At 37.5% G+C, this 12523-nt stretch overlaps 1 protein-coding gene across 1 annotated transcript in view; it reads left to right on the forward strand.

Annotated features, from left to right (window-relative positions):
• Nucleotides 1-12173, forward strand: part of CMTM4 (CKLF like MARVEL transmembrane domain containing 4) — a 32568-nt gene extending 20395 nt beyond the window's left edge. Inside the window, exons 3-4 of the mRNA XM_062618245.1 lie at nucleotides 8337-8435; nucleotides 9346-12173. Coding sequence (XP_062474229.1) covers nucleotides 8337-8435; nucleotides 9346-9519 — 273 coding nt within the window. The 3' untranslated portion in view covers nucleotides 9520-12173. The remainder of the gene's footprint in view (nucleotides 1-8336; nucleotides 8436-9345) is intronic.
• The last annotated feature ends 350 nt before the right edge of the window (nucleotides 12174-12523 follow it).

Genomic DNA, 12523 nt, shown 5'->3' on the forward strand with positions numbered 1-12523 from the left:
TTTTTTTTGGTTGTTTTTTTTAGTTTGGTGCTTGGTTTGGTTTGTTTTTTATTTTTTTTGTTTAATTAAGTATTTTGGGGTTTAGGACAATGGTTGCACTTTGAACCCTTTTACCTAAACAGCATGGAGTAACATGACGTGGTTGGAGTTCGACCTGAAGGGCAGCTGTCAATGCTTTTGCTTAAGTCCATATTGCCAGGTCAACAGAGGTAGAAGTAAATTGTCGTGATTTTGCAAGTCTCATTCTTTTAGTTACATACTGAAGATTAAATGCGTCTTCCATCATTATACCAGAGATCTCTGATGGAAGGGAAAAGAGAACTGAAAGGTTCTGATTTCCATTAACTGATGAGACCATCTTTCTTCCTGGTATTTCTTACTGAATTTAACATTCATTAATCTGATGGGATCGTTAACTCCAAGAGGAGTGTGAGAGTATCTTCATTATTCTGTTAGCTGTAGTCTGTTGCAGGTACAGAGAGGGAGATGGAAAGCTCTAATGAAAAACCTGTGGGAGATTACTTTGGCAAAATTGAGGGAAAATTTAAGAATGTAGAATTGTGGCTGAATGCCTTTTTGGCTTATTTTGGCATTTTATTCTTTACTATTTAGATTTATATTCATACATTATTTGCCTCTTTCAATAGTTAATACTTCCCTGTGTTTTGATGGTTATTATGGTGATTTTGCAGCCTCTGAATATGACAGTTATCACAGGAGTTGCTTACTGAACAGACTTTGACACTCCTGAATGCTTTAGGATTAAGTCAGTCCTGCTTGTGCATTAATTCAATAATATACATGCTTTAAAAAAGTAATTCTGACTTTATAATGTGTATTTCCTTTGTGAAAAGTCTCAAACTTTGCTTTTAGAAGTTGTGTGAGAAGAAGAGGTTTTTGTAGTGCTTGAAAGAAATTCAGAAATCTTTTGTTGAACAGTGCATCGCACAGACTTCCTAGAAACCATTTGGATCTGTTTCCTTTCAAATGATCCTGTGTATTAGAAAGTACCAAGCCATCGTCTGCTGTTGTCCAACACAGGATTGTTTCCTTCAGTACTTTATTAAAATTAGACTTCTTTATAATGAGTTGTGGCTATTGTTTGATGTCCGCTACCCCTGGTTGTAATGAAAATGTGGATCAGTATATACTAATACCTAACAGATACACAAATTTATTTTTTTGTAATAAATATTTTTAGCTGTTTATGGAAAAGGGCTTTGTTTTGTTCCTAATTAGAGACTTGCCAGCCATTTTCACATCTTCATGAGGTAAGCATGAAAGAAACATAGGGATGGTGAGGCTAGGAAAGAGCTTTGCTTGGGTGTGTTGGAAAGAGGCAGGTCTGTTACAGTAAGATGAAAGTACAGTCGCTCATCTGTGTTGTGCAGTGCTATCAGTGTTATGCAAAAATGCAAAAGCTGGGGAACCTGTCGGTGGAAATTTCCATTTCTTTTATGCTTCAGAGCTCAGAGAGAGCCTATTCTGCAAGGAGACTAGCAAGTGGCACAGGAGAATGAACAGTACACCACAGCAGAGATTCCTGCGTCACTGATGAGCTGCTGCTTTTGCTTTTAGTTTTCAGAGCTAACTAATAGCTGAATGTTTGCTATAATTTTGTCTAACTTATCTTTTTTATTATTATATTGTCATGGTTTAGGATTCATTATTTGAATCTCATGTGATCTACAGGGAAAACTTTAAGATTTTGCAGCCAAACTATGCATGATGTAGCCCTCTAGAAGAAGGAAAGGGGGTAGGAAAGTTAGCAGAAGTGTTTGTAGTAACTTTGTGGTGAATTTGCATGTGGTTTGCCAGGCTTTCTAACAGTTAATGGCGCTGCAGAGTGGAATCCGCTGTGAAGCTGTGGTACCTTTTTCAGGGCTGAAAACTGAGATGCCCTGGGGAGGGTGACAAGTGATGGCAAATACTTGAGAATATAGGATTTGAAAATGTTGACAGTTTGTATGGTGGGAGACATCAGAATCAATACAGATGTAAATCACTGTATAATCAGCCAGTAGAAGGGACTTTTTTATGTCTGTGTAGGAAAAAAAAAAATCCGCTGGAGCACTGGTAGTGTATTCTCTGTGTGAGCAGTTTGGAATGCAGGCTTTTCAGACTAGAGCAGACTCAAAAGATGGGGCACAGAACTGAGCACAGCAATTAGAGTTCTGCCAGGCTTATTGGCCTGGGCTCAGTTCCAGGGAACCACTGCTACAGGGAGGAGCCATGAAGCATGAAGACTCAGGTGTGTCTTTTAGAAGACACAGATCAGTGGTTTTATCTTGTGCTGCCTGAAGATGTATTTTATCATCTTTGTGGGGTTGGTTTTTTTCCCTCAGTTATTGCAGGGATGAAACCTTTGTGTGTGAGCAGCTAACACTCGAAGTACTTGGCCAAAAACTTGGTGCAGTGCCAGAATGGCACTTGTGCTGGCTTTGGCTCTAAAGAGTGTAATTACAGAGCTGTAGTTCAAAGGTTTTCACAGGATAATCTTGATTTATTTTATGTTTTTAATTTCTTTTTTTCCCCTTCTGTTTTGATAAAACATCCTAGTTTTCTTTGGCTCGCGTAACTGTTGAATGAGAAATTAAGTCAGTCATCCTTCACTTCTATGTTTATTGGTATCAAAATAGTAATGCGTATTAAGGGTAAAAATGAATATTTTATAAATTTTAATAAATTGTCAGAATTCATTTCCTCTGTGTTAGTGCTCTTTTCTGCATTCTCATTTGGTGCAGCATGGTGTAAATCATGCATTATTCTGTAAGAAACACAAACACAAGTTTTAAACACAAGAACTATTACATGGTTTGGTAGTTACTGCTAATATGGTGTGTTGCTTTTTGACTGTAACTGCTGGTCCTGTCTGTATGCAGGACTGCTGATTGGAAAATTATGCAGGGAAAGCAGTGAGGAGCAGCTAAGAGAGAATCAAGAAGGAAATGGGTGATCTACAAGAAATCAAAATGAAATCAGGTTGTATAAGCATTCATTAATTCAGGAGCATGTTTTGTCATTTGCAGCAGAGCATCCAGCAGAGCTTGTATTTCAACTCAGAAGTGGTTAAAAATAAGACTAAAGTTATATGAGTCTTGGTTGCAAGGCCACTTCTTCAATTTCTTCAAAAATTATAGCTTGTCCCTGACCTTTTGGAGAGCTGACGAAGGCTTTTGAGCATCGCTTGCGTTAATTCAGGGTCTTTTGCATACTTGCTTGCAGTGCTGAAAATAGAGCTGATTTCAGCAAGTGCCAGACATCTGGGACTGGATTGAAGCATCTGAACAGGAGCACCTGCAGAGAGACCTTTGGGGCTCCCGTGTGCAACATGGGACTCACAGGGACCTTCAGCCTTGTGTGGGGATGAGGCACTGTAGTCACGCACTGTGAAATGGGCACTAAGATATCCCTGTTTGCACAAAGATTCCTTTCCTATATAAGCCTAAATAAATGAGAAAAAGGGATGGGAATTAGTGCTCATACAGCTAATTTGGTTCTTTTTGCATCAGACTTACTTTTGCTTGAGAAACCATGTTTCCATTTTTGTGGTGCAAATAGTCATACAGTGTTCAATAATACCATTATAGTTAAAATTAAGGGAGTTTGACAGTCTTGGTTTAGAGGACTGACTGGTCTGTTTGTAAACTTCAGGTAAATAGCTGCATATAGAAACAAGGAAACAGTTCTGAAACCTTGCAAGTAAAAATAATAATAAAATCAGTAGCCACACTTGCCCTCCCTTCCCTGACAACTACAAAACAAACCTCCAAAACCCAAAAACCTGAACAGAAATGCTACTTTTGAGCATTCTCTTTCATGGAAAATAACCTGGACAGCAGCATGCCACTTACTTGCCACTTTTTGTTACAAAGTCAAGCTGTCAAAATGTGTAGATTTCTTTCCTAGATTACATAAATTTGGCTACTTTAAACTCCATGTAAATGTAAACTCTTGGATTTCAGAAAGCACGTTACCAAAGCAATCACCAGGCTAAATGTCAGTTCCAAATTACAGTTGCAGTATGATGCTGTCTTCCTTCTAGTCACTTGTGCAGCCTGTTCACAACAAAATACAGGATAAAAAGGCAGAGCATGTCTTTTGGTTGAATATCTCTTAAAAGTCTGCATGTGTAAAGTCATGGAGAGTGATGGATAAAGGCATGTGGATATTACTGATGCTTGTTGAGCAACAAAGCTAACTCCGGGTTATGTACCAAACTAGAGGAATAAACAGAAGCTTTCAAAGCTGATGTGCCTTGCAGTTTTCAGGAGTGAATTCATGGGAGTTTTCAGGTCAGTTAACAGCACCAGTTCAGGTTTTCCATCTTCATTAATGTAGGCACCATACCTGACCCCTAAAACGCCAGACTGTAGGATGCTGTCCATTTTTCTAGAGTTTCCCACCTTTACAGCAGAAAAAGAGCCTCACCCTTTTTTTTTAGTATAAAATGCTGCCTTGGTATAAACTCATCTTCATCCACAAGACGCTTTTTCTGCTTTATGCTCCTTCTGGGTGGAACAGATAGCTGGTGATGGCAGTATCCTGGGATACTATGTTGTGGACTAATAGTAATTGGTGAGTGAACAGAATGATGTGCAAATAGCTAGCAAGTGACCAGAAGTCAGTCTTTCATTTTAAATCATTTTGGAAAGGAGAAAGGGAGGAGCAGCAGTCTAGAGTGGATTTGATACAGCTTGTAGATTTTCTTCTCTGTTATGGATGGCAGCTTTGTACAGTATTTTATGGCACAGCAGACTGTCTCATGAGGTTTCTGTAATTTCATCAGAAATTCTTCTATCTGTGTGATGTGGTTTTTACTTTGTCTATAAATATAATAGCAAGAACTTCAGCTACATCATGGCCAGATTTGAAAAAGCTCATCTTTTTTCAATTTGTTTATTCTTTTTATTGCCATGATTATTCATTTTCTCTTACGTGGAAAAAAGCTACATTATTTTTAGGGAGTGTCTTTTATTTTTTGAATTCTTTCTGTAGGTCACTCCTTTTTGGTTTTGCTCTCACTTTGTCCAAAACCACTGTATTTTTTTTTTTTTTTTTTATCTTTCTGGTCTTAATACCAAATTTTGGGTTAAAAACCTCCACTAATACTTTGTTTCAGTTCTTACCATTATATATCTGTATGAGGATGTTATTGTTTGGAGTTTATGATATTTATCAATCTGATCTGTGGATATGAAAGATATATTAGTTTAGAAATGACCCCTATTGCATGAATGTGATTCAATTGTTAATTGCATTAAAAAGGTTTGATCTAAACAGGGAAAATGGAATTGCAGTTCTTCAGTTCTGAATTGTTGGTTTCTTTGCAAGGACAAATTTAATATTCTTCGTAAAGATTGCAACTAAATAGAATGTCAGGTAATGATGACGAAGTTTCTAATGTACTGATGTCTTTGGTTTCCTGTAAGAATCGTGACAAAGGCACCAGCAGTCTAATTTCAGCAGTATTTCATACTCGGCAGTATCTCAAACTTCTTACATGAAGCCTTTGAGTTGATTCATACCATGGAGATAAGTGATAATGTCTGTTGTGGGAAGGTCAGGCTGTCTGTCTTCTACTGTTCTCCTCTGACAAGGTAATTAAGCTAATGGATTAAGAAAGTCAGAAGTTAACAGAATGAATTAATAAGCACATCTGACCTCATAAATTATAGTATATTATGTGCCAACCGCTTAGTCTTTAAGTGTGGTACTAAGGAAGTACAGAAAGTCTGAAAAACCAATCTGAATTACAAGAAGTGAAGAAGTGGAAAGTAAGCACATCTCTGTTCTGATGGTTAGTTCCCTTAGAATTAAAACTTACTTCATTTTGAGTATGATTCATCTTAACTCTGCAGCAGTTAATTTTGCTATACTGTTAAATTTGTTGTGCTTTTTTATGTTAAACTTTGAAAACAAAGTGTTTTTTTTAGTTGCTGAAACACTGAAGTCTTCGTGTACACAGCTCAACCTTATTAATATTCAAAGCAGTTTAAGTTCTTTGATTCATACTGTCAGAAACTGTATCCTCCTTTCAAATAACTTCTGTGGCTCTTCTCTGTACCCTGTCCAATTTTTCAACATACTTTTAAAAATGTGAATACTGGAGCAGGACGCAGCATTGCAATGTTACTTGCACAGGTGAGATTACAACCTTACACCTGTCGTGTCCATATGTCCGAAGGAGTGTATAAGTACTTTTTCTTCCCTTTTTTTTGGCCATGGCATCACCTCTTGAAGTGCTTACCTACCATAATTACTGAGTTCTTCCAACCTTTTTCTTCCAGGATTTTGTCTCCATTCTGTAGGTCTTACCTGTAGGTGACAGATGTACCCTGGCAGTAAAATATACAACTTGACCTTGGGCTAAACTAATTTTTAATTATTTTTGTTTTAATTATTCAGGAGTGTAGCTGCCCTCTCCTCAGTATTTAGTTTCAACATTCGTGGCGACATGCATGTTTACGCTAGAGACTTGATGAAAATGCTGAATCCTGTTGCGCCTGGTGTCTCTTGTAAGGTATAATGAAACTTCCCCTCTAGTGAGGAAGGTTTGTGCAGATGAGAATCACAGCTCTTGTTGGCAACCCCGGAGGCACAGTTAGAGCTGCTGAACTTGAAGTTGAATAGGATACTTGGAAAAACTGTAAAATGCAATTTATTTTCTGGTATCTCTATTTCTTATCTCTGCAAAACAAGTTAAAACTACAATAACTATTTCATATTTTTTTTAATTTTTTTTTTATGATGTGAATACCAGATAATATCTATCTTGGTAAGCTTGAACAGAGAGAAAAAACTTCTCTAATTATACACTGGCAGGTATACAGATGGTAGGAGTTTGAGACCCACAATTTGCTTTTGTTCCCTTACTATTTGGGAAGACAGTTCGGTTATTACTGGACTCATGAAATCTGAACACGTCTGTGGAAATAGCAATAAGCAATGGAAGTCTCTCAGATTTCTTGGAAAGGTCCCCCTTTTAGATGAGGATTAGGCCACAGTGGTACAACATACATCTTATTGCCTGGCGCACTTAATTGTGCTAACCAGCTGGGTCAGTACCTTCAAAATAGATAGCTTTCCTTGTAAATAACATAGCACCAGAAGCTCAGGTTCTTGTAATTACTTTCTAAAGCATTCTCCAATCATGGCACAGAAAACAGATGTTTTGGGGGTGGTTGGATGACAATGGTCTTTCAAAGTCTTTGTGCTATGTTCCTGGAACACAGCTGTGGGATTCATACCCAGGGAGTAAGTTTAGGTTTGTACCTTCAATTTTCTGTGACTAACTTCTTACAGCACTTTACAGGATGCACTTTGGGGAAAAATAAAATAGAACAAAAAAACAAATTCTGCTTGTAATAAGTGGAGGAGTAGGAACAGGAAGTGAGCCTGGCTTGTATGTGAAAGAAGAGAATCAAGTAGAATAGATGTATCCTTGAATACTGATCAGGGGGCTGATGGGATTTTGTTTTTGGTGGCAGGAGTTGGCATGTTCAGTGTGTTTTTGTTGTGGTTTTTTTTTTCTTTAACTCAAAATGTTAAGTTGCACAGTGGACATTCAGAATTCTTACTTATGTTCCAATGACATGTTAATGATGCTGCTTTATGTAAGCTACAGCAACATAATCATCAAAGACACTGACATTAGCAGCTTATGTGTAACTGAATTGGATGTTGCTTGTCATTCTTGTGTGTGTGTGTAGCAAAGGATTTTCCCTGAACATAGGTGCCATGGGGTGTTGCTGTGCTTCTTATATAAAATGTCTACTTGAAACATTAATCTTAAGCAATAAATACATAAAAATCTGTGTATTCTCAGAGGGCAGCTGTTACTTATAGAAGTGGTGTGGGACATGCAGTCTTCTACAGTGAAGGCCTCAAAGAATTGGTAGAAAAATTCCTGACAGTTATCTGGGCAGTACATGGAGCACTGTTGTGATATGAATGAGAACAAAGAGTTCCTTGAGTGCTAAGGTTCGATATTGAGGTTACTTCAGCATCCGCTGAGGTGGAACAGGTTTACTCGTTGTTTATGTTGACAGTACTTTTCCAACAAACCCTGTAGAAGTTGAAGTAACTCATAAAGCACCAGTGCAGATTCTGGATGTGTACATGGTATGTGAGTGCTGTTCACAGACTGATGTGTACACATGCTACGTTTCCTGTGTAATGAGCTTTGCCTTTCTTTGTGTGAGTGGTAAACTGCATAGAAAGTGGGAAAGTATTCCTATAGTTCTTGTTTTAACCTTCTTCTGTTTCATCACTTCTAATAAATTTGCAAGCAAAGAATCATTCTTTAGTAATGCTAATGAATTTATTTTTTTTAGGATCTGGTCAACACTGGACTCAGCACTTTCTTCTTTTTCATTGCCTCTGTAGTACTTGCTGCTTTAAACCATAAAACTGGAGCAGAAATTGCTGCTGTGGTAAGAGTTTGAACTTCTTTATATATGACTCATCTGTTAAATCTAAGAATAACTTTTCCTCATGTTCACTGAATGCTTCTGTTGCCTTTGACATTACAATTTATTTCTCATTTTGCAGTTGGCTATAAGATAATTTGGATTTAAAAAGCACTGACATCCTTTGAGTTGTTTGTCTTAAGGCTTGACGCAAGGACAAACAGAAAACTGACTTGCAGCGATCACTTTAGCAGTTAAGCTTGCCTTTTTTCTCTGTAGCCAGTTTAGATGATATTGCTTTATATTGCAAACCTACAGAAAAGATAGAGCCAGACATTCACAAGAAATTGGAGCTCCTTACACATAATTTGCTGATTCTTCTTGCTCACTACAGACCGTTTTTGTTCTGTGGAGTAAGTATAGTAGTACTTCAACATTTTAAATCTAGACCAGTAAGTTCAAGCAAATTAATTCTGTGCTTGAGTTGGAAACTTTTTTATTCTATTCTCCCCACCCTTTCAAACCTGGATGTTGAAAATCACACCACAGTAATGCAGAAACATAGGAAAAAATGCTAATTAGCTCCTTCTGCAGACTAATGGTCTGGACTGGTCATCTCTTCTCTTGTAATTCATTCACTGTTGTTTTCACCCTGTGGAATGAACTGCTGGACGAAGGACTGTGTTCTTTGTATATTTGTTGTATGCTGTTGTATATTTTGTGTTTGTAGACTGAGAACTTTGTTTTCTGGTCACTGATCTTGGTCACTTCTGCAGATTTTTTTGTTCATTGAAGAAACGTCAATTTTTACAGACCATGGTGCTTTGTCAGTGCAAATAAAGTAGAAAACTAAGCTTCTGAGGAATTTGTGGCAAAACTACTCTTGTTCTTGTTTTCAGAAATTGTCTTTGACAATTCTTTCTACTTCTTGTAGATATTTGGTTTCTTGGCAATGGCAGTGTATGCTGTGAACACATACTTAACTGTTAAAAAGTGGCGAATGAACAGCAGGCAACAAAGTAGTCGGCAGACCAGTGATTACATACGTGCTCGGACAGAGTCCAGAGAAGTGGATCATCACCCTGAGATTCAGCGTCTGGATGCATGAAAGCAACATTCAAATGGGACTGCAAAGGGAAAAGACATGCTTAACTCCCTCATGGAACAAAGGGTTTTGTCTTTATTTAAGGAAGAAAAGGAAGATCAGATGGTGGCAAAGAATGCCCAGCCCTGCATTATGTGCAGAAGTGCATTGAGTTAGAAGCTGTTGTCATGAAGGCAGTAAATGTTGGTCATTCAAAAGCAAGATCTGTTTAAGATGTCCACATATGTATGCATATATTATATAGCTTATATAATATATAAGTTTTGAAGTATGTTATTGTTTTGGATTAACTGCACAGTACTTTCCTTCCCTCTCCCAAGTGCAAGCTCTGAATATACATGTTCTGCCACTGTTTCTTCACCTATTGTAGACACTAAGACCAGCACTGCATTGGTTGGTTAATATAGGAAAGAAAACCACCAAAAGAAAATCTAATACATGCTAAAAGGAGGTGAAGGGCAAATAGCAATAACTTTAACCACGTTATTATGTCCAGCCAACTCTCGGTATCCATCCTCATGCAGCCCTCAGCGGTGCAGTTCAGTTCTTGTCTCCTGCAGTTTCACTCTTGGTGCAGTTATATAGCCGAAATGGACAACCACCTCCCATTTTTTTGTTTGGTGGATGTAGTGTTGAGGTAGTTACTCTGTGGATTACTTTAGAATTGCCATATTCGGTTCATACATGAATTTGTGCAAAGTTAGCAAGGTTCTTGAATGGTCACCATAATGCATCAAATGCAGGTATGTGGTTTTCTGCAAATGTTGGGATACATTCTATTTTTCATTCTGAAATAGGGAGGTAAATATGGTTAGGAGGTAGGGTGGAGAAAAGGGGGTTGAAGGGCACAGTATAGAAAGAAGAGGTTGTCATCCAATAAATTTGCATTTCAGTTATGGCTTTTTTTTTCTAATTTTATTTTTTAAGGTTCATCATTTCTGAGGAGCCTGGGGTGAGCAAGAACCAGCAACAAATTATGATGGACTTACAAAGTGTGTTTCTAAGGTTTCAATATTGTGATTCATGCAATATATTGTCCTTTTTTGGAAGGCTGATTGCTTCTGCTAAAATTTAAACTGTCTGTAGTAGGTAAAAAGAATTTTTAAAGGTGTTTTTTTTTTGTTGATTTTCTTTTTAATTGGGTATTTCTCCAATTTTTTTTTTGCTAATATTTCTTTGGAAAATGAGTTAATTGACGGATAATACAGTTGTATTGGCTTGTTCAGAAATAGTTTTACTTAACTGTAAGTTTCTTGTTAGTTGTACTTCCAGTGAAGAGAATGATATTTTGTCTACTCAGAACTGAAGTTGTGCAGGAGTTGGTCAGACAAAATCATGACTTTATTAGGAAGATGTCCCTTGATATTTTTCTGGGCTTTATTTGATTGGTGTTTTTTATCGATGTAATGCATTATTTGGCATACGCATGCAGGCGTGTTACAGGAGGAATATATGTGGTAGAGAAGATCTCTATAGAGCTGAATTCCTTCCTGGTATAAGCTGCTGAAATCTCTCAAAATTAGCAGAACTGTGTGTCCCGTCTGCCTGAATCCATCTCATGTTTGGCCTGGACACTTTTTGCATTGTATTCTTGTGTAGACGTTTTCTTAAGTGATTGAATAGACAAGAGCAAACAGCAGTACATGGCAAATAGGTCACTTACAGATGTGAAAACCAGGTTATACTTAACAGTAGGTCAGTAGAAGTTTCTGGGCTTTTTTAATACCAGAGGGAATGGAGAGTAACAGCTATGAACCTAATGCTGCAATGTTTGAATCAAGCAACAGAGAATTTGATGTGTGAAAAACCGGTGACAAAACCGATGTCTTCTTGTTTTCATTTTACTAATGTCTGCAGTGCATTTCACCTTAGTGGCTAAGGTAGAGATCAGAATTCAGAAATAATTAGTAATGAGGTAAAAGAAACTTTGCATCTTCTTAAGGACTAACGGTTCACCAGTTACTACAGACACATTTTATTGTGCTTCTTGAAAGTTAATGCCAAAGGGAACACCAGTGTAAAAAGAAAAAAAGATGGAATGGTAAAAGCCAACCTCTGGTGTTGAGTTTAGAATAGAGACATTTTACTGAGATGTCTTGCCAGGATTACTGTGTGTTTCAGAGAAGTAAATGACAGCTGCATGTTCAGTGTGGTATGAAATAACAAAGTTTGTTATTGCCAGTGCAGATGTTACAGCCCTGCTGTTTATCAGCACTCTGACTAATATTGGCAAAGGTTGCAATGAGAGTTCATGGGCAGTGTCAGTGACTTACGAGAACCTTTCAGAACGTTGTCCTCCAACAGATCCACTCTTTTAGCGTGGAATCCTCATCTGAAATCAAGAAACATAAGTGATGCATAGCAAAGGCTTTTCATTAGGCGCATATCCTGTTGATGGTTAACAAGGGCTGAAATGGTGTGTACATAAGAAGCCACCCTGTTCCCTTCCTGTACTCCCTGTGCTGGTTCTGGCTTTTTCCAGAGGTGTAGGAAGTCTCATGCATCTATAAGCTTATGTATTTGGTCTCTTCCAAATCCTTGCACCTATCCTTGGCAACATCACCCAGCTTTTTCTGATCATGAGATCTTGAAAAGCTTTGGTTACCTTTTAGCTGGAATGACAAATGCAGAGTGATGCAGTGATACACTTCTAATACAGTGTAGTGTGGTGCATCTGAATGACCCTGAGTGCTTTTGCATGTGAAGTGTTTCCTTGAGCTGAGAACAGAAGGCTGTTATTTATCACTTACATATTACTTACTTGAGCTTAGCACAGCTTTTGGGTAGAATTCAGAGAGAATATTAATTTTAAAAATGCTATCTGATACACTTTGTAAAACAAAAACAAATGTAAATTTGTAATTTCCGTATTTTTGGGACCAAAGATGATTTTAGTGTTGTACAATATATGCTTTCTAAAAATCTTAAACATTTATTACTCTATGGAGACATTGTTTACTATTTGGATTATAGAGAAGGGAAAATTAAATAGTTGTGAAAGACAGCT

The sequence above is a fragment of the Pezoporus occidentalis genome, unplaced genomic scaffold, assembly GCF_034315485.1.
Source record: "Pezoporus occidentalis ecotype Australia unplaced genomic scaffold, CSIRO_AGI_Poc_V1 ctg20, whole genome shotgun sequence".
Taxonomy (NCBI): domain Eukaryota; kingdom Metazoa; phylum Chordata; class Aves; order Psittaciformes; family Psittacidae; genus Pezoporus; species Pezoporus occidentalis.